The sequence below is a fragment of the Silurus meridionalis genome, chromosome 19 (genome assembly GCF_014805685.1).
Source record: "Silurus meridionalis isolate SWU-2019-XX chromosome 19, ASM1480568v1, whole genome shotgun sequence".
NCBI lineage: Eukaryota > Metazoa > Chordata > Actinopteri > Siluriformes > Siluridae > Silurus > Silurus meridionalis.
This window is the reverse complement of record NC_060902.1, coordinates 6930898-6953152: the sequence shown is the minus strand read 5'-3', so window position 1 is coordinate 6953152 and position 22255 is coordinate 6930898. Positions and strand designations below refer to the sequence as shown.

Genomic DNA, 22255 nt, shown 5'->3' with positions numbered 1-22255 from the left:
ACATCTTAAACTGCAGACAATAGAAAGGAAAATGGCTTTGGCATCATGATATAGAGCCCTGATTTAGTGCATTTTTTATTTTTTGGTTTTTTTTGCAAACTGCAGCACTGGTGGCTTGGTGGTTTATAACATAATGCTGTGAGCTGAGGCGCAAAATGTCTATGATTTTCCATAGTTCACTTTTCTAGTCACCTATGCATTCAATAAATATGAGCACATCATCATTGTTGATGCAAGCACAAGTGTTTAATAACCTTATTGGCTTGCACTGGCACTAATTAGCAGAATAGCAATTCATCTTTCTGATAAAAATAACAAACTTTTATTATTATTTTGAGGCAGTAAAGCTACAAATCCCAATCGCTGGCTCAGCATGTAACTGTCACATCTCTATTCTCAGAGCTTTAGTTCTGGGCTGCATCAGATTAACAATCATTGTGCTTGTTGCAGAAAAATATTAGAAATCATGTAATGAAATATGTGTCAATTATATAGCTGTGTGTTTCTTTATTTCCCTGTGGACAGGCCACATCTGTAAATGCTAATAGGAGCAGTGCTAGCGTGATTGCATGGTTAGTTTATGTTAGTTGCATGGTTAGTTAGTGCAATGTAGTGTTCACTAGTTAAAAAAATTATAATATGGTACCTTGTAGAAGTTGTGACCGGTGGTGGACAGGAACAAAATATATTTTACCTTGTTGCAGTACCCAAGCACATTTTTAAGGATTCGGAGTGGATCCATAGAGGATTTTTATTGAATATCTCTAGCTTAGTGGTGCTTGGATTCAAACTTACGATCTTCTGATCAGAAGTCCAACATCGTAAGATCCAACATCTTACTACTTAAACTCCTATTTCCCTTTTATAAATTGTGTTAAATGAGAACCTGTCATGGGACCACAAGTGTGATTCCCATGATACAAGTGTGAGATAATCTCACTGTGTGTTTGTAACAATAAAACACTGTCCTTCAAAGGGTATGATGTGCAGGAGCATAGAATATTGAATTGCATCAATTAAATGTGATTCTCTTGTATCTTATTTGTTAAGTAAAAGCACAAAGAATTTACTCAAGAATCAAAAGTACTGATCTATGACTCTTTATTAAAGATACAAGATCCAGTAGCAGGGTTCTGATATGACTCTTTTAACAGTAATAGAATTTTGTAAGATTCAAACAATATCATTATTACAAAGTTAAAGTTCAGATTTGCATAATTTCTTATCTTATTCTAGAGCACTAAACACTTAACACTGTTAAGCAGAAGAGTTTAACTGACATGGACGCAAATCATGACTTGCTTTTCTCGTCTTTATCTTCATCATCCTGTTCTTTCTGTGAGTCTCTCTTTGGACTGTCCACAATATAAAAGTGGTTATGTGTAATCTCCTGACACAGCATTGTGTACTTGGCTGCCCGTTTGATGCGTGGCAAAATGAAAGTCTGCGTAAACTCGTCTTTGCTGAGTGCTCGTTTGGATTGCATGGCCAGCACACAGTTTATAAACATCAGCGTGTAGCTGTAGCAGTTGTGGTTCTCCTCATTAAAGCTGAAACAAAGTGGGGTATATGGGGGTGTCAATAAACCAGAGCAGAGAGACAGAAGTAAAAAAAATATCTTACTATACTACATTGTTGATACACTTGCAAGCAAAAAAGAGTTTGTAGGAATTCTTGTAACGATTGTATATACCTTTTCCAGAGTGGATCCCACATCTGGGCTGAGGAGAATTTCTCCAGATACTGATCCCACTGATTGATGAGATTGTACATGTCAGGCTGGACTAACCTGATGCTGATGCAGTGTTCCCAGCCCTCACAGTCTCTCCGAACGCCAGACTTGGTGTAGTTATACGCAATACCTTCACAACAATAAAGAAAAAGAAGGTTACATGCTGCTGTTTTGATTTTTGACTTCTATTTTTATCAGCTCTATGCAAACTACAAGTTGAGATTACACAATCTTCTCGCACATCATTAACAGCAAAATAAATCTGCATTAAAAGTTTAGACATTGCACTGTTTTCTGAATTCTGATTAGTCTGAAAGTGACAATTACCTTTCTATAATGTTACCTATAACAGCAGTGTTGGTTATACTATGAATCACATTAAAGCTATTGCACTTCATCTAAAACATTCTCTTGACTTGTATGTGACTGTATACTTTAGTGTCAAAAATTCTAATAGATTAATATGAATTTCTATTTTTAAAGATTTGTAAAAATCAGGAAAGTGTTTAGGACAGAGGACATTGCTGTTTTTTTTGTGTCAGTCACTAAAAGAGAGAGAGTGAGGAGGCGAGTAAAGAAATGACATATCTTCTATTTTTATATATATATATATATATATATATATATATATATATATATATATATATATATATATATATATATATATAGTTTAGAAACATTCACTTTATAACAAAGTGTGAAACCCCAATTCCAAAAAGTTTGGGACACTGTGCAAAATGTAAATAAAGACATAATGCATAATGCCTAATTAGTTGCCAAATGTTCTCCAACTGTTTAATTTTAATAACACTTTTCCTTGAACTTTTTTGAGAAATGTTGTAGCCATCAAATTTTCCTTATAATTTCCTTAGTTGAAACATTTGATATGTTTTATTGTGAAAAAAATCTGGGTTCATAAGATTTGCTAACCGTTGCATTCTGTTTTTAACTGCATTTTACACCGTGTCCCAATATTTTTGGAATTGGGGTTGTAGAGTGGTGCCAACCTATTTGTTAGAAAGGCAGAACTGGATTAACGCCCAAGGACGTTAATGCACATGCAACATGTTATAAAGACCAGGGTCTGGCATAAGCCACAGAATGATGACGGTGCAGGTAAAAAGACTTGTCATCTTATTAATATAATTCCATTAACATAAGATCTGTATGTCATGTTTGGTTTAGATGTTATAGCAAATCACCACTTACCATTTGTGTCAGTAATTCCAGTGTGTAGATCTGATCCACCATCATATTCTCTGTCAATGTCAAATTCACATTATTCCATAAATAAGCAAAAAGTTTGGATCCACACATATATACACACACACACACACACACACACATATATATATATATATATATATATATATATATATATATATATATATATACACACACATATATATATATATATATATATATATATATATATATATATATATATATATGTGTGTGTATATATATATATATATATATATATATATATATATATATATATATATATATATATATATATATATATATATATATATATAAAACACAGAAAACAAAGTATACAAGTAAAGAGAGACAAACAGACAGGCCTATCGTCTTGTACCTGAGTGTGTTCTCCTCAGCTGGAGCGATGAGGAAAGCACAGGGTGTTTTGTGGCCATTGGTGAAGGGATTAGGGATGCTGATGGGAGCCTCCTCCAGCCTTCTCCCACTGAAACCCATGCCACACTCAGGGCATTCCTCTGGCACAAAGAAACAAAAAATATCTTTGCCACAGTGACTGAATTTGATCACGCTCTTATCCATTGAAGACAAGCATCAAAACTGCTCGCTCTGCTTTCAACACCTTGCTCTTCATTCTGGCCACCTGAGCACTGCAGAAATGGAGGCCAACAGGTGCACTTCAGCAGTCTGACGTCTACTGATCATTTGTAACACGCCTATCGAGTTGCACCCAACCTTACACCTGTGGAACAGTGCTGTCGGCAAAGCAACCTGTCATTAGCATTTAATGCTCAATTTTCTGCAGAAGCAGAGCCTCGTGTACTTGCATTGCATTATCACCATACTTTCCTGTTAACATTCAAATAAGTTTATTAAAGAAAGAAAGAATGAAAGAAAAAGTTCGTAGAAAACATTTATATAAGAAAGAACAAAAGAAAATCAAAGAAGATGGCTGGGTGGATAGATGTTTCTGAGCAAACATTTCTAAAGGAATTAAGACTTTCTGTAGCTGTTACATTATCTGAAAAAATCATCTAATGAAATATGAACACCAACAAAATTTATAACAAACCCTATATAAGTTTTTTAGATCATTCTCAATAATCTTAGTGTAAAGACATCAGAAGAAAGACTTGAAGTTTAAATATTTAACTTTATTTTGATCAGCACAAAATCCATAAAACATAGATCCAGAAATCAATATTTCACTAAAATTTCTCTAAAATAAGAATGCACTTCATTATTTCTGTCAGGCTGCAAAGACGGAGTGGGTGTTGTAGCTGGTGTCTGTGTTTGTAGATGCATTGTGGGAAGAGGAGTTCAGTGCAGATTCTGGTGTGGATATGACCATTTTAACGAATACATTTTATGAATTTGCATTTGGTTTATATACAGATTTATTAAGGAAATTGCTATGCCAGGCATAAATAAGTGTATAAATACATTCACACATATAGCAGCAAACAAGCTTGTCCATTTCTCCTGCTTCTAACACATCAAATTTAAGGACAAAATGTTCACTTGCTGCCTAATATATCCCACTCACTAACAGGTGCCATGATGAAAAGATAATCATTGTTAATCACTTCATTAGTCATAATGTTATATGGTTGTAATGTTATGACTAGTTGGTGTATTTCAGTATATCAAACTGTGGGGTGCTGTATGGTCCATATCATATTCTGTCTGAATGCAAGGTAAAAAAAAAAAAAGATGCCAAAAAATGATGGTATATAATATGGTATATTATCCAAAAACCTCTGTCCATGTAATGTAATATTTATTACATGAAAACTAATAAACTTCATATTTGATATACCTCATAATTTAAATGTAATAAATAGAAGACCCAAACCTGTTGCAGCATACAATGCTCCTGTGCCATACAAAGCCAGTTCCATGAAGATATGCTTTAAATGGCTTGGATTAGAAGATCTTTAGTAGCCTGCTATAGATCTCTGAGCTTATCCTTATTGAACACCTTTGGGATAAATTGAAACGCTGACTGCACCCCAGGCCTCTTCACCATACATCAGTATTTGACGTTACTAATTCCATGTAGCTGAATGAGAACAAATATCCACATTTCTTAATATAGTGGAACATCTTCCCAGAAGAGTGGAGGTTATGGGGTAATGGGATGTTTAAAAAAAAAAACATATAAAACACATAGCCATATGACCAGAAACATATAATGTATATTAAATGTACACCCAAGCAAAAAAATATATATATATTACTATAGGGAATACCATTAAAAAAACTGGGATACAGCCTAATTCAAACCTTCTTTTTAAAAGAAATTTTATGAAAGGATGTTGATTTAGACTAAAAATGTAGAAACCATTGTTTACATTTAATAAAAATGAAAAGCAGTTTATATTACAGTTCATGAATTTTTTTATTAGCATTGTTTGTTCTTGCAACAATTCAAATTCACGAGATGTACCCGGAGAAGTACCGTCATATTAATTGTTCTACGTTCATTGTAATTGTTAGTCAGTTTGTTGTGAATGTGGAGGAGCTGGCATCCTTTTACATGCCAGTTTCATCTTACAAAGCACATACAATAGAAGTCATTTCCTAATGAACAGTACGCATGTTCCGTTGTAAAAGAAGTCTGCACAATAGCAAAGCACATCTTATACACACACACACACACACACACACACACACACACGTGTTTGCTATTCATTAATCATGAAAACATGATTACCATGAAGTCCTTTGAGAAATATAAATCATCATAATAACTAAATCTAATTTAAAACTAAGGTAATTAGTTACTCTATTATTAATATTTGTTGTTACATGTTATGTGTTATGTTGTGTGATCTGAGATCTGACAAGGGCCAAATTATGATGGCTACACAACTGGGTCAGAGCATCTTCAAAACTTCTATGATACCACAGAAAACCTCCTCTGGCTCAATTTGCTGAAATGGGTAATGCCGGTTATCAGTGTAGTGCGTATGAGGCTATGTAGCCACAGATTGGTCAGAGTGCCAATACTGACCACTAAAAGCATTTTTAACAGGCAAGTGATCATCAGAACTGGACCATGGAGCAATGAGCAAATAGTATCATGGTCTGATTAATGAAAACAAGGCAGACACAATATGACGCTTTTAACAATGGCCTGCTTGGAAACTTGGGTCCTGGCCTTCATTAGTATGGTACTTTGACATGCATCACATACCTAAACATTGCTGCAGACCAAGTACACCTGTTAATGGCAAGGAATTCCCTAATACGGTGGCACAGGATTGTTTCGAGGAACATAAAGAGCTCATGTGGTTTTCCTGGCTTCCAAATTAACCAGATCACAAACCAAGCAAGCATCTGTGAGATTTTCTGAATGAACAAGTCTAATCCATGGGCGCTCCACCTCGAAATTTACAGTATTAATGGTTCTGCAGCTAACATCTTAATGCCAGATACCATATAACACCTTCAGAGGTCTTGTAAAGTCCATTCCTCAATGGCACAAGGGGAACCTACACAATATTAGACATGTAGGTTTAATGTTATGGCCGGTCTAGACGTACTTTCTGTAAAAAACCAATATCTGAACTGAAAGTTAGAGGAGGTTAAGAAAGACAGACAATCATTACTGCCCCCTTCTGTCTAACAAGAACTCAAAAACTACATATACTGTATACTGTTAGTCATTTTAACATTTTATTAGTATTTTTCTAAGCAAAAGACATCCGTCCAATTTAAAATGTGGATTACTTGAAGGGAAATTTCTAATTCAGTATACATGAGTAGTAAGAACATTGCAAATGAAAATCTATACACAAATCCATTCGGAAAAGGTGATTTCATATTGAAATGACTGCCGGAAAATAATAATTAAAACATTATTATTTATTGCACAGGAGACAGTGAAAAAGAAGGAAACAATTAGCTGAAAATCAAGACCTTATTTATCAACAATGTAAAATCCATTTTGTGATATTTCTTCATACACCCTGATATACATAGAGGCATGTTTCATTCTGGATAAAATGTAAGCACTGGTGAACTCATTTCTGCTGAGAGGGGCTTTACTGTCCAGTGATCTCATGTGGTTTATGAATGTCAGGGTGAAACCGTAGCAACACGAGCCAAACTCCCTCTCCTCATGGAATCTTGAAACGCAAAAAAAAAAAAGAAAATTACGTTATAAAAATTTTTTTTTATCAGTTTTTTATTAACATAAATCCATTTTATACCACAGCAATGTTGAGTGCGCAATTCTGTTTGGTCAGACTATGTTATTACATTTTTTTTGTGCTTTTTTTACTAACATTCTGCAGCACAGCTTTATATTAGTGCATTCATTCTAACGTGTTATTGTTTCAATTGTTTTGTCCAGCCAAAGTTAAACATAACCAAACAAACAAACAAAACAAAAAAAACATGTAATTGTTGATATTTTATCTAATGGTTGTTGATATGGTAAGATAAGATTTTCTGTCCCGACATATATATTTTGTCTTTTTTGGAAGGAGCTTCCAGTGTAATCCCTTTGTAATAGTTTATTTTCTTTTTTAAAAGGTCCCCTAAGGTTTTTAGGAAGAGAGGAAAAGGCTGAGGGAATGACCCAATCTGATGATCTGTTAAGAGAATGGTAAAGCATACAATGTATCATAGTGGACTATAGTGGATTAAGGGTAAAAAAAAATCACTTCAAGGTGTGCAATTACTGGAGAATTATCAGTTTCACCCAAGTGTTAACTATTATCTTATAACAGCAGTCTATTATTATTTCATACATCCCCTTGTGCACATAAAAATGAACAATGAAATGCATATTATTTATCTCAGGACATAATGTAATAATTGGGAACATTTTAAATACAAAAAACCTACAACACTCTGATTGCATAAGGGTGCACACATTTTCATAATAGGACCATGATTGGGTAGTTAAACAGCCACATTCAGAATTAGACCTGTAGCTAAATGGCATTCACTTGCCAACAATTAAAGTGATTCTGAGTAAAACTAGATAAAAGCAAGCTGTTGCTGTAGTATTTGCTTAAATGTTTAAGGTTGTATTCTATTCAGAGCCATGGGCCACAAAAAGTTGCCAAAGAAACTGCGAGACTTAATTGTTAAAAAGGTACAAATCAGATGAGGGATAGAACACTGTCAAAACCATCATCAATAAGTAGAGAAAATGTGGCACCACAGAAAAATTGCAAAGATCAGGATGACCCATTGAAGACTCTCCCATACCTACAGTGAAGCATTGTGGGAGTAGTAATATGCTTTGAGGCTTCTTCTCCTCAGCTGTGGCAGGGGCACTTGTCGAGATACAGCAGATGGGAAAATTAATAGCTCTAAATATCAAGATATTTTGGCACAAAACCTTCTGTCCTCTTTCAAAAAGCTGAAAATGAAGAGGAATTTTATATCTCAACATGACAATGACCCAAAGCACACATCAAAATCAACAAAGGTATCTTCAAAAAAAATAATCAAAGTCCTGGAATATCCCAGCCAGAGCCCAAACCTCAATCCCATTCAACACCTATGGAATGACCTAAAAAGAGCCGTAAACAGAAAATCCCCTCACAATTTAAAGAAACTTGAATTATTATGCAAAGAAGAGTGGGATAAAATTCCAAAGTATTAGATAGTATTTATTTCAAAGACTTAATGCTGTAATAGAAATGCAATCATGCAATCAAACTGTGGTAGTCTTTTTTTATTAAAAATTATTTTTGTTTGTTGGAAGATCACATACAAAAAAGTAACATTCTGACATTTATTTCTGTATTTATATTTTGAAAACCTGTTATTTCATAAGGGTGTGTAAGACTTTTATCACCCACCGTTCTGGAGTCCATGCTGGAAGTGATGAAAAATGGCTCAGTTCTTTATCCCATAACTGTTTTAGGTCTTCTCTATATGGTGGAACCAGTTGGATAGACACACACTGCTCCCATCCGTGTTCATCCCTCTGAACTCCTGACAGTGTGTAGTTATATACTAAACCTAGAGGGCAAAAACTGGTTATGAGTTATTTGCATAAGTACAATTCATATACATCGTCGTATATAGTTTTTCCAACTTATACAAGTTATTTTTGGGTTTACCACCAGTGTCTAATTCCTGCAATTGGATCAACCACTGTCCCCAACAACCAATCATTGATCACCATGTTCCCCAACTACCAATCACTCATTAACATTTCCCCTAATAACCAATCATGGTTCACAATTTCCCCAATAATTGATAATCACTTTTTTCCACAATAACCAATCAATGATCAACATTTTCCCTAACCAATCATTGATAAAAACTTTCCCATAAAAATCAATCACAGTTCACCATTTCCCCCAAACAACAAATCATTGGTTTCCATTTGCTCAAAATGTTATATAATTTTACGTCATTTTAAATTTTAGACACTCAAATTTAGCTTAAATATACATATATTTATTTTTTTACACCTGTACCCTGTATTGTTCATCGATGTGGGATTTCTCTGTTTTGATTTGTATGCATTATATTGGAGATAATATTATTTGATTTTACTTTATTCTTTAAAAATATCATCTTTTTTTTTTAAAGAGAACTTTTATGATGTTTTTACTGACTAACCCAGTTATCAAATGGTGTGTCAGATATGAAGCAGTCAAATTTGTTATTATGTGTATGACATCATCCCGCATGTTCGGTTTTCGAGCACGCATGCGCAACTTTCGACTGGAACGAACGAGACACTGGAGGTGCTGGAGCGCGCGCTTTCTACCTGTTGAGTCGGAAAGTCCAACATGTAACTCCGTCTCGCTCCATTCACTTAAACCGGAAGAAGAAAAAAAACTTAGTCAAGTGTGTACAATTACCAATACATTTACTGAATTACGATAATCTACGAGGTAAAACTTACTTTAAACACCACGGGCCTTCAGTAGCTCCTATAAGAAACGAGCAGTGAGTTTGATGGCCGTTTGTGAAAGGAGACGGAAGAGCCACCGGTGCGTCTAAAATTCGAAGGATGAGATGATCATGACAAGCAGGACACACATTCTGCTGTTTGGAAAAACTATAAATATCTTTCCCGCAATGTCTAAATTTAACTATAGTTTCCTCCATTCCAAGTGCACACCGATCAAAACCAGGCTGCGTCCTAAGCGACCCCCTACTGGCCAGGTGTAGTGTACTACAACAAAAAAAAACAGAAGGCCATTACTTCATAACACACTTCCTGTCATGTCGTCATTTTAACACAAGGTATAGCTGTATGTAGTGAAAGATTTGGAATAAAGTCAACAACAAAACACCACTTTTTTTTTTTATTAACTCCAAAACATACCCAACAATGTCAGGGTTATATAATAGAAATCAGACTTACATATACGGTGCTTGTTTAACACTATCGTGGGTTTCTGTCATACATAAGATATATTTTCCTGGTACCCAGCAAAGTCAGTATATTAAAGGGAAGTGCTTAATGGGTGAATATAATCAACACATTATAGAGAGTCAGTAAAGGCCGTTATGTGAACTACATTCTACTTTTTAGAAAATTTAATTCACCCTGGACCCTAAACTAATTTAACGTGATTACTGGATATTTTAACTTTGTTATTGGATTTGTTGCTGTTGATAATAATTGGCCACGACACACAAAACTGTAAAAAAAATTTAAAAAAAGTCTTAAGGTCTATTTAGTGTTGCTTGAGGTAGTCAGAGTGTCCTGGTACATTTTAGTCTTAGGACACTAAAATTTACATTTTGTATTAAAAAGAATGTAGCTTGTAAGATAAATACGTTTTTAAAAAATGTCTATTTATGTTATTTATGAATGCAAAAATCTACCCAGAACAAAGCTGTATGTGCATATTTCCAGGAGAGATAAAAAAAAAAAAAAAAACAGAATTATCCTCAGCACCACAAAAAAAAAAAAGAATTATTGTCCAGAAATATCTGATTTTTAAATAAAGCTTGGCAAGAAAGAGGAGATAAATTATTTTAAAAGATTCAGTGCAACCCAGATGAGTCTGGTTCCTCTCAAGGTTTCATCCTTATTCCATCTCAGGTAGTTTTTTCTTGCCACAGTCGCCACCGGCTCGCTCATTAGGGACGAACTTACACTTATAAAGAACATCTTATTCCTTCTTTATCGCTACATTATCTGTGTAAAGCTGCTTTGAGACAATGTTCATTGTTAAAAAAATGTATTGAATTGAATTATCCTGGTAAGTAAGTATTCAGAATGCAGAGTCAACACTTTTTTCCATAGAATGTTAACAATGCAGCCATTCCAATAGGACACAATGTATGGGGAAGTAACAATCTCTCTGGAATATCTGGATGTCCTATTGTTCTGTTACGACCAGAAGGGTTAGATAAAAAAACGTATAGTCTCGATTATAGTTTCAATGATTCGATGATCCAGTGGTGGGCCGTCAGGGCCAGCAAGGGCTTCTGAGCTGGTCTAAATTGTATCACAATCAATGAATTATGTTTTAATATTTTTTTGAGTTTCAAACCAGGGTCAAAGGGTGTTGCTGTAAGCCCAGCACTGTGAACTCTACAGGCATCCTGATGATTCAAATCTATGTTGCTTGATGCTTCTGCTTTAACCCATCACATTTCAACTTTCTTACTCCAAGTCCACCTAGAAGGCATCTAAACACTTCAGCATTTTCAGGTCCTTTGATTAGATGGTCAAGGAGCGCACTAGACAGCTATCAAACTGCATCTGCTGATGAGTGCTCAAGCTCAAATATATTCATGTGGATTGAAAAGCTGTTTTTTTCATTCCTCAGTGGCTGACAGGAGAAAAAATTTATTTGGTCACAGATACACTTACAAGACGGACATTTCAAGAAAAACTGGACATTGTGAGGAAAGGTCAACTGAAACAGTTCAAAACTTTTTCATGAACCATTTATACTTTTGCATTTTCTTTCTTGTAGAATTTGCACACAAACACAATTTTCCTTAATTTCTTAATGATCATAATTCACGAAGAAATGCACGGAAAACCCATGGTCATTTTATATTATGAGATTAATATCGATGCTTCTGCTAGTGATGATGTATGCATGAAAAGAGATTTAATAAATTGTGTTCATTGGGTTTCTTGCTCACATCATATACCCAAGCGTCTTAAGCGTGCATTCGGGACAGTATATGTAGTGACACACATCATTGCACAAACACCAACACACTGATTAAAAAATAGAATGTTTGCTAAAATCTAGAAATAATTGCTATAATATACTGAATATCAATGGCATGATTATCGGTAAACAATAAGTACTGTGCTCGGCGTTAAACGGTGCGGAACCTACAGCGCATTTGCTGTTGCAGTCGGCAGCAATTAGAGGTCGCACAAATAACGTACGAGAACAGGAAGAAAAATATAAACTGCGTATATATGAAATGAAACATGTCAACAAAGCAAGTCACCTGCAGGTAAAACTGTACAAACCACCCGCAGCGCTATCCGCAAAAATATAAACCAATTACGAGTGTTACACGACGGGGATGGAATCACGTTTGACTTTGACGTTAAACAAAAATGGTGCAGTGTTAGCTCGGTGACTTGCGAGGGTTTCTCGGAGAGTTTGCTTTGTTTGCTCACTCCTTAGCAACGAAAACGCGGAATAACGATCCTCTGTAGCGCCATGACAGAATGGAAATAAACAAGTTAGACAACGCGTGAGATATTTGTTCGTTATAGCCGTTCAGCTGAATGTCAAATTGCTCCGTCCTCCCTATAATAGTGCACTATAAAGGGTATAAGACTTTGTAGTGGCCTATATTTCTGCTAGGGAGCTATTTGGGATGAGTCGCGATGTGTTACTCCTGGTTACCTACTTTTATAAACTCTGGACATTTCATTATGTATTTATTTCTATTATAACGTGATCACATTTTATTCTCTCTCTTTCTCTCTCTTCTTCATTCTCTACTTTCTTTTTGCAGATACTTCCTCCATGGTGTTTGTCGAGAGGGGAACAGGTGCATGTTCTCACATGATCTGCTAACAAGCAAACCTTCAACAATATGTAAATTTTATCAGAAAGGTGTATGCGCTTATGGTGATCGGTGCAGGTAATTGTTGAAATTGCTGTAGGTTGAGAATTTGTATATAACATGTGATGGGTTCGTCCCCGATTAAAGGCTTGTTTGTGTTTCAGGTACGACCACATCAAGCCGGGTGGCCGTGGAGGTGGACCTCCTGTGGATCACTCAAACAGAGCCAGTACTGCAGGAGCGTCTGTCCTGCCCTCTACGGGACCTGGACCTCCACCAAGCACCACAAGAATCACCAAGAAACCTATTGTGTTAAGAGACAGAGGTAGACTGGATCGTTGTACTTATATATACGTAATATATACGAAATACATACTTAGATATGTATTTTTTTTTTTTATCTTGTTCTTAAATGCCGTTTTTATTGGACTGTCTCTGTTTAATAATCCTGCCATTTTTACACTCTCATCCTGTAGCTTTGGCCAGCGACAGTCGAGGGCAGCCGTACAGCGGAGAAAGTGCAGAGCTTCTGGATTGCTGGGATTACAGAGATGCCTCTCAGGTCAAACCTCATAGCTACCTGGAAGCCATCCGCTCAGGACTGGAGAGTTCAGCCACCGCCAGCCCGTTCCCTGATATAGCCCATCAGGCCCTGCTTTGCCCTTTTGCGGCAGGGAGCCAATGTCACTATGGCGATACGTGTCCGTATCTTCATGGCGACATGTGTGAAATTTGCAGGCTGCAGGTTTTGCACCCACACGACCCAGTGCAGAGGGCAGCACATGAGAAGGTGTGTGTAGTTTAATTTATTTTAGTTGTTTATATTTATTACTATATCAGATTTTTAGTGGATTGATAGATTGTGTTAGTATTTGGTAGCATTACCCTTGAATTGGTTGAACTGGAATCAGATACTTGGGGTTGCCTTCTACTGAGTAGTCCAGTCAGGTTTGTGGACCTCCTTGCTCATACACACTTTTTTTTAGTTCAGACTGTAAATTCTCTATAGGATTCAGTTCAAGGTTTTTCTAGCCACTCCAATTCCCATGCTTAGATTCTGATGAAGACCCATTTCTGATCAAGCTTTCTGTCTGATGTCTTGAGATGTTCCCTCAGTTTTTCTAGATAATCCTTCTTTCTCATGATGATCTATTTTCTGAAGTGCCCCAGTCGTTTTTCAGCAAAATGCCTCTTCAACATAATGCTGTCACCCTCATCCTCCACAGTCGGGATGTTGTTCTTTGGAGCTATAGCTTTAACTTTTTTTTTTTCCATAGTTAACGCTGATTCATTTGGCCAGAGAATCCTGCAAATGGCTGGTAATCACCTGCAATCATCAGTCTGGGTTTCTTTATGCTAGTCTTGGAATAAGAGCTTCTTACTTGTGTGACTGAGTTAGAGGCTTTATCCATAGCTTTTGAGGGCTGGCTGTAAATCTTTTGGCACATGATGCTTCTGAGCCTATCACCAGGTTCTTTGTTGTTGTCCTGCATTGTTACATTTCAGACCAAAGTAAAGTCTGTGTGGAACCCCTAAATGGTTTTTGGTTCAATGGATTCAAGGGCAAAAGGGCAATAAAATTAGGACTGTAAATACAGCCACAGGTGCATTCACGAATCAGAGTTGAGTCATCTTTGTGTATGTAAACTTTATAGCTACTGGAATTCTGATAGTCAATTAAAGGTCAAATAAACAATAAAGACGTGTATATTCACATGAAATTAGTGTAGCTAAGGACATGTCTACAGTATGGTTTCAGCTGTAGTTATCAAATAGGTAAGCTCATGTACTCTTGATGTTGTTTCTTTTCCAGGTGTGTATGAGTGCATTTGAGAAGGACATGGAGCAGGCATTTGCAGTGCAGCAGAGCCAGGACAAGGTGTGCAGTATCTGCATGGAGGTGGTGTACGAGAAGGCGTCTCCGTCCGAGCGCCGCTTCGGCATCCTGTCCAGCTGCTGTCACACCTACTGCCTCGGCTGCATCCGGCAGTGGCGCTGTGCCAAGCAGTTTGACAACAAGATCATCAAGTAAGTATCCCCATTTTGATTACAAGAGAAAGAGAAAAAATTATGATCTGCTTGTCAACATGAAGCCATTTTGAGATCCATAACATTCTGTAAACAGTGTACACTGTATAGGATGTAAACATATAGAGAATTACTGTATAATATTGTAGAACGTTTGACCATAGAAAAAGCAGCATGTGGTCTGAAATAGAGTAAACCACAACTAGTTAAAAAACTGTTTAAAAAGGTTATTGTAAAACACAGGGATACACAGAATTTTGACCATTTTTGAAAAACACAATCAGCCCCAAGTCTATTCACAGCTCATACAAGTTTTGTGATATTTAATGTTTATTGGAGAGCAGTATCTGCATGCATGGCCATTTCGAACATGCACAATATGTACCCATGCCTACCTGTAGCCTAAACTACAGCTGGCTGAATGCTCGGTAACAATACAGTTCTAAAAATTTTCTCTCATTCTCTTATTAAAACTAGCATCATATTTAACCAATTAAATAATATATAAGGTTTGAATGAATTAGTACTTAAAGCCCGGGACACAGCAAGCTTACGGTCAGCCATTGGGGGATGTTGGGGGGTCTGTTTGTCGGTCGGCTTTAGTTTTGCTCCTCACCATTGGCTCTGGTCGGACGGCACCAGCTGTTTTCTGTATTTTAAATCAGCGGCGGAGCTCATTGGCGAGAAAGATAATCCGATTGGTTTAGAATAGCTTAGAGAATGAGCACACGAGAAAAAAGTTTGTTGTTATTCTTGCTCTTGTATTTGCAACTTGGAGGATTAATTGAAAAAAGCTACAGGAGTCCGTTAGTAATGATCGCAGCAGGTGTAATCACTGCTTGCTTATATATACATACATACATACATACATACATACAGTTGTCGAATACACACTATTTCCACCTGCTGGTAAGGTAGAGTAAGCGCAGAATGTACACTTACTGTTTGGTGTGTCAGATGTGTAACATAATAATAATCCTAATTTGCGGCACAGCCGGCCAATGGCGATTTGAGTTTTTAAAAATGGCAAAAATCGGCCTGATTAATCGGTCGACCTCTGTTTAGAAGAACCAGTCTTTTCAGAAGATTATCCTACTTTGATACGCTCTTTATTTATTATTTTTTTGTATAAAAGTGCTGTATGGATGTAGAGAGAAAGTTATGATTTGGTGTGTGTGTGTGTGTGGGAGGATGGCATGATACACAAGGTCTCGGTGGGCTACAAAAATATTTTCATATTTTATACAAACTACGCCACTTTTTTTATTTGCATTTTCCTGTGTTTACTTTTTGCTTACTACTTAAGACATTCGGCAGCCAGCATTGACCACTAACCTACTAGTTAACTGCAGATAGTTACCACTAACCAGAAAAATAATTTAAAATAAACCAATTTCAGGAATCTTAGGGACAAATTTATGGTAAAATTTATATTCTTAATAACTTTAAATATTTAAACCTGCTTTGGGCCATTCTTGTTGTTAAAAATGCTATACATATATGCTATAATAATTTTCATTTATTTATTTGTAGGATTGTTTTGAGTACAAACCAGAAAGTTGTTTTCAAAATAGTAATATTGTTGTTGATGTTGATTTAAAATCTTTTTAAAAAATTGTTTTATAATAATTATAATTATTATGTGGTGTGAAGCTAATGCTTTATGTGATGCGCAGGTCTTGTCCAGAGTGCCGGGTTGTGTCTGAGTTTGTTATTCCCAGCATGTACTGGGTGGAAGATCAGGAGGAAAAAAATCGCCTCATCGAGGAGTTCAAATGTGGAGTCAGGTGAGGAGCTGCAGCAAATTACAATTTCACAATATTTAATATTAATATGAATATTTATCTTGATGATTGTTCTTTTCCTGCGTTACAATTATTGTTAGTAAATATGAGGCGATAAGCGGAGGCGGAGGGAAAACTCGTTTTTTACTATCACTCCTGTACACTACGTATCCCTAAACTTTAACATTTTTACTTTTTCTTCTTTGCTTATCTTAATTTTCGTCACAATCTTCGCTTTCTGGCTTCGATTCGCCATCTAGCAGCGGCGTCTCGAGCTCGTACCTCAATTTTTTGCTTGCGTATCAAAGCAAAAAATCGACCGAGTGCCCGCTCGTACCTCAGAAAACTCTTAGTTCAAGGCACTCGTATGTCAAGGTACCACGGTATAATATACTTTAACTTATTCACAATATCAATATTATTGCATCCTCTTACCCAAGCCTAGTCACAATGCAGTGTGGTTTGTTTATTTATTTATTTTCCTGTTCTATAAAAGATTTCTGTTGTCACTCTGTAGTGCTGTGATAAGGGTTTAGCCAAATGTTTGTGTAATAAAGTAAAAATGATCTGGATCTTGTTCCACCATTAAAATGTGAAAGGTTAACAGACCTAGTGCTTAGACAATAGGCTTCTCCACACCGCAGGTTATAAACTTTCTGATCTTGCTAAAGCACTAAATAATTGAAAATCTCCATTGCTGAGGTGCGGTCCGGTTATAACCATCTGACGTTCCCTCATGCCTTCGGTTCATACTCCTTTCCCAGTGCAGCTACCGATTGTTTGACTGAATATAAATATATTTTCACACTCACTTGGTGTTCAAATCAATGATGCATTCCTTAATATTGATTTCTATCCCTTTAAAATTGCTTGATGTGTTTTGCAGTAAAAAACCCTGCAAGTATTTTGACCAAGGAAGAGGAACATGTCCATTTGGAGGGAAGTGTTTTTACATGCACGCTTACCCTGATGGAACACGGGCTGAACCGGACAAACCGCGAAAGCAGCTCGGCTCTGAAGGAAACGTTCGGGTAACACGACTAATTAAAATAGTACTAACTATATAACTATAAAAGCAATTTTTTTCCTGATAAACAGGGTCAGATTTACAACCGAAAGAGTCCCATGCATATAAAATAACCTACTTACTCAAGTACTTTTTAGCAATAGTACTGAATTCTCAAATCACAACCTTATTAAAAGATTTGTTGCTTTACAATTTAACTTTATTCTGTGTGCAGCATTTTAAACTAGCATAAAATTCATGAATATTGTTTTCACACACTGCACTGTTTTATGCTCAAATCAGATGTTAGTGGATTTTTATTATAACTGCAGGCCTGCCAGTAAAGCTCGCTGCATGGTTTACATTAATTCTCTTGTTCTAATACATTATTGTTTCTGTAGTAACTTAAAAGGGGAGTTGTATGACTGGTAAGTCACATAAAATTGTGTAATCAAAGATATGGTGATGTATCATGTGAGGTACCATTTGTTTATTACTTGAACCTGGCCTTAAGATTCCTCTGTGTGTGTTTTTTTTTTAACATCCCATTCCACGTGTAGCCCCCATGTGCAGTTATAATAACCTCCACTCTTCTGGATGTTCCACTAGATTTGGGAGTGTGCTTGTGGAGATTTGTGCACATTCAGCCACATGGGTGTTGGGAAAGACAGGTACTGATGTGGGGTGCAGTCAGCGGTCCCATTCATCCAAAAGGTGTTCAGTAGGGTAAAGGTCAGAGCTTTATAGCAGGCCACTCAAGATCTTAAATTCCAACCGATGTAAATTATATTCTTTATTGAGTAGGCTTTGTGTACCATGGCATTGTAATGCTGGAACAGGTTTGGTTCTCCTAGTTCAAGTGAAGGCAAAAATTAATTCATGGGCATCCAAAGACATCCAATACAATTGCGTGCCTCAAACTTTGTGGTAACACTTTGAGAAGGGCTGGAAATGTCAGATGCCCCAAAACTTGTCCATACAGTGTATATTGGTCTAGATATATTTGTGATTGTATTATTTAGCAGCCCATTCTGAAGGCCCAAGGCTGAAAGTGGTTAAAACACCGGAATCTCCTTACTCAACCGAATAGGAATAAGAATTAACCACTCTTAACACTGTAATCAGTAATCAGTCCATCACATCTCACTTTGGGTTTTGTAATTAATTTTAGGCTTCATAATAGTGTGCTGTAAAGCAACCAGGAATGATTTGCAATGTGAATATCACTGCTTGCTGTCTAAAGCACTTTAAGTGCACTCCTGGTTATGTAGGATGTAACTGATGACCATAGCAACACTAAACTATGTGCTAAAGAAGGAAATGATTCCAGCTTCCTGGAGCTTCCTGATTTTCAGATCTTCTACGTTATTTTGGTTTGTGTAAATGGATACCTGCATAGAAAGTCTGCTCGAGTTACTGAACAACTTGACATGGTATGGTTCCACACTTTGCCCAAACTGTAGATAACAGGCTTGATGAAAGCTGTTGGTCCCAGTGAAGCCAACTGTGGCTTCGATTCCAGCTCTAGGGTGTGGTATCGCAACTGCTCTGTATCAAATCTTTCAAACATCAGATAGCAAATTTTCCACTTAGTTCAGATGAGTTTTTGGTTAATAAGTTACATCTAGGACAGTGATTGCTCATCCATAGGGGCAGAGCCCAGAGTTATACACTTAGTGACACTTTATTATTAACACTGTAGTAAAACTCGGTAGGGCCTTGCTTTGCTCTCAAAGCAGCCTCAGTTCTTCATGTCACGGATTCCACAAGATTTTAAAAACATTCTTTTATTTATTTTTTTTTATTTTATTTTTTATTTTTTATTTAATTCTGGTCCTTTTTGAAATAAGTACATAATGCAGTTCGTGCCATATCTTAAGGGTGTACGTTAGCTGTGTTTGTCCCTGCCACATGCAAAAGGTGCGTTACTGGATTCAGATCTGGTGCCTAAGGAAGGCCGACTCATTGTCATGTTAGTGAAATCAGTTTTAGATGTCTTTTGCTTTGTGACATGGTATCACTATCAATTGTGGCCATGAAGGGATAATCAGGTCAGCAACAAGAATCAAACGGGCTTGCAGCATTCATTTGTTTTAATGGGTGCCAATTATGCCACAAAATCATTTCCCACACTATTACACCACCTCTACATGCTGGGTTCATGAATTCATGTTGTTGGGGGCAAATTCTCACCCTACCATCTGAGTGCCTAGTTATAAATCAAGATTCATCTGACCAGGCTGTTTTTCCCAACTGTTATTTCAATGACATTTCTGTCCTCGGTATTGATGCTCACCCGATGTTTTTTCCTTAATTGATAGCACATGCTCATGCATATTGGGACAACCAGTGATTCTTGGCACAGTAGCTTAAAATGAGATTTGTCAATCAAAATATATATTTTTTGCACATTTGAGGCAATTGTCAGTAATCTGATAAACAGTCATGGAGGTGTTTTAAAGTTCTTGATCTTGATTGAAAATCTAGAGACCGTTTTTGCATGAAAGTCTTGAAGATCAGCAATTATAGTAATATTCAAAACACTCAGCAGGCACCAACATTGTTAGTGTTATGTCAGAATGTCAATTTCTTTACACTGTGCATTTAGGAGATGAGACCAATAATGCTATGTATATATTTTTTTTCGTTTTAAGTTCTTGAACTCTGTACGACTGTGGGACTTCATTGAGGAACGAGAGCATCGTGGGGTTCCGCACTTTGATGACGAGGTCAACGACCTGGGCGAGCTCTTCATGCAGCTCTCTGGAGCTGGAGAAGAAAGTGGAACATCAGCATCACACTGATCTCTATATAATACACCGACTCAAGACCTGTAGGCCAGCCATGGCAAGCCATGGTTTCATAACTTTGGTAACTGTGTATGTAATCTGGGCAATAAAAATGTACTCACTGGTAAACATTTCCCTGTTTATGGCTTGACATGGTTTTCTTAAAAAACAAACAAAAAAAAAAAGAAAAACTTTTTACCTGTGGTACATTTTTGTGGTATATTACACTATGTTTATCATGAACATATTTAAAGGCACATGTATTGTTTCTGTAAGCTGCTATATTTTCCTGATGTGTGTTTAGAATTTTGCAGGATTGAAAAGAAAAAAAAAAGATTTAATATGTCCAAAGAAAATAGCTGTCAAATAATAAAGAAAAAAAGTACAAAAAAGACTGCTAAACCTGCTGGTACACCACAAATGCACACAGGTAATGTGTGACTTTAATGAGTATTGTGCATCATTATTAAAATATATATATTGTAATTGTTGCACTTAGAACCATTTACACCGAAGCAACAACTCTGCTGTCGTTGAGAAACATATGGGCAGTTTATAGGACTGTATAGATTTCACTCCATCCTGTTGATGTCAACAGAACCAGAAAGGTATAAGTTTAGTTCATTATGTGCACACACGGATAAAGGAACAGTCAGGTAGGAATGACCCTCTACTAATAATTAGTGTATCTCAGAAGCTGGTACAGTAGTTTACTCCGTTTATCAATGTTGATTTTGAGTTATTTATTTAAAACTGAGAAAGTTATCTTAGTTGTTTGAGGTCCTAAAATGAAATAAAAAAAAAGAAGTACTTGAATATTGTGTATGCTTCTTTTTTCCCCCCATTATTGAGACAGCATAAGTTTATTCAAACAGAAACACAAAACCTTGTTCATTTGTAGCTTTTAACAAAGGCCTTTAATTTAATTGAATTTTTATATATATATCTTAGCAATCCCACCCATGTGTGCAGATTCACATTGATGCCTCACATCATTTGTATGCTACAGTTATTCAGCTCAATGTCAAATTGCTCTGTCCTTCCTATGAGTGCACTATGTAGGGTATGCGCTGTTTTATTTATTTATGTTTTATAGTCATTGTATTGGCCTGATAGGGAGCCATTGGGACGAGTTGCACTGTGATACACTACACGTTCAGCACCCGGACTCTTCCACTACTAAGTCATGCGATTGTAATAAACGCAGTATGCAGTTAGCTTTGTCTTGCTCAAATATGCAAGGTCTTCCCAAAAAAAAATGTTCTGGATGGAAGCATTTATTGCTCTAAAACCTTTACCTTATTTTTTCCTTAAAATGGTACATTTCCAATGGTAATGTTCTATTGTGAATAAAATATGGGTTTATTAGTTTGGAAAATCATTCTATACTTATTGTATTATATTTACATTTTATAGTGTCCCGAACCCAGCCATTAGGGTTGCACAAGCCAGTGCACTCTTAGTGCCGGTCCCAAGCGCAGATAAATGGGGAGGGTTGCGTTAAGAAGGGCATCCAGAGTAAAACGTGCCAAATCAATTATGCGGATCAAGAATCAGAACTTCATACCGGATCGGTACAACAGAGTGCCGAAAGAGGAGTTGTGGTATTGTATGAGGAAGTCAAGTGTGTCAGAAGTATGTGAGAGTGGTGCAGTGGTTAAAGCACTTTTGTACGTCGCTCTGGATAAGGGCGTCTGCTAAATGCCGC

At 36.5% G+C, this 22255-nt stretch overlaps 3 protein-coding genes across 4 annotated transcripts; 1 reads left to right on the top strand and 2 right to left on the bottom strand.

The window, feature by feature from the left end:
* Nucleotides 1-105: 105 nt before the first annotated feature.
* mkrn2os.2 (MKRN2 opposite strand, tandem duplicate 2) lies at nt 106-3535 on the bottom strand. Its single transcript, XM_046875566.1, has 4 exons — nt 3333-3535; nt 2942-2991; nt 1694-1862; nt 106-1550 (listed from the first exon to the last, which is right to left on the bottom strand). The coding sequence occupies exons 1-4, from the start codon at nt 3533-3535 to the stop codon at nt 1292-1294; spliced, it is 681 nt and encodes a 226-aa protein (XP_046731522.1). The 3' UTR covers nt 106-1291.
* A 3076-nt stretch (nt 3536-6611) lies between these two features.
* mkrn2os.1 (MKRN2 opposite strand, tandem duplicate 1) lies at nt 6612-10106 on the bottom strand. Its single transcript, XM_046875331.1, has 4 exons — nt 9840-10106; nt 9702-9748; nt 8779-8941; nt 6612-7086 (listed from the first exon to the last, which is right to left on the bottom strand). The coding sequence occupies exons 1-4, from the start codon at nt 10043-10045 to the stop codon at nt 6879-6881; spliced, it is 624 nt and encodes a 207-aa protein (XP_046731287.1). The 5' UTR covers nt 10046-10106; the 3' UTR covers nt 6612-6878.
* Nucleotides 10107-12235: 2129 nt separating this feature from the next.
* Nucleotides 12236-20678, top strand: mkrn2 (makorin, ring finger protein, 2). 2 transcript variants are annotated; one of them, XM_046875568.1, is made up of 8 exons: nt 12236-12376; nt 12890-13018; nt 13105-13265; nt 13417-13730; nt 14754-14968; nt 16645-16755; nt 17639-17783; nt 20413-20678. In XM_046875568.1, the coding sequence occupies exons 1-8, from the start codon at nt 12351-12353 to the stop codon at nt 20560-20562; spliced, it is 1251 nt and encodes a 416-aa protein (XP_046731524.1). In that variant the 5' UTR covers nt 12236-12350; the 3' UTR covers nt 20563-20678. The 2 variants fall into 2 exon arrangements, with proteins under 2 accessions (XP_046731524.1, XP_046731525.1); XM_046875569.1 differs by lacking the exon at nt 12236-12376 and adding an exon at nt 12464-12622.
* The last annotated feature ends 1577 nt before the right edge of the window (nt 20679-22255 follow it).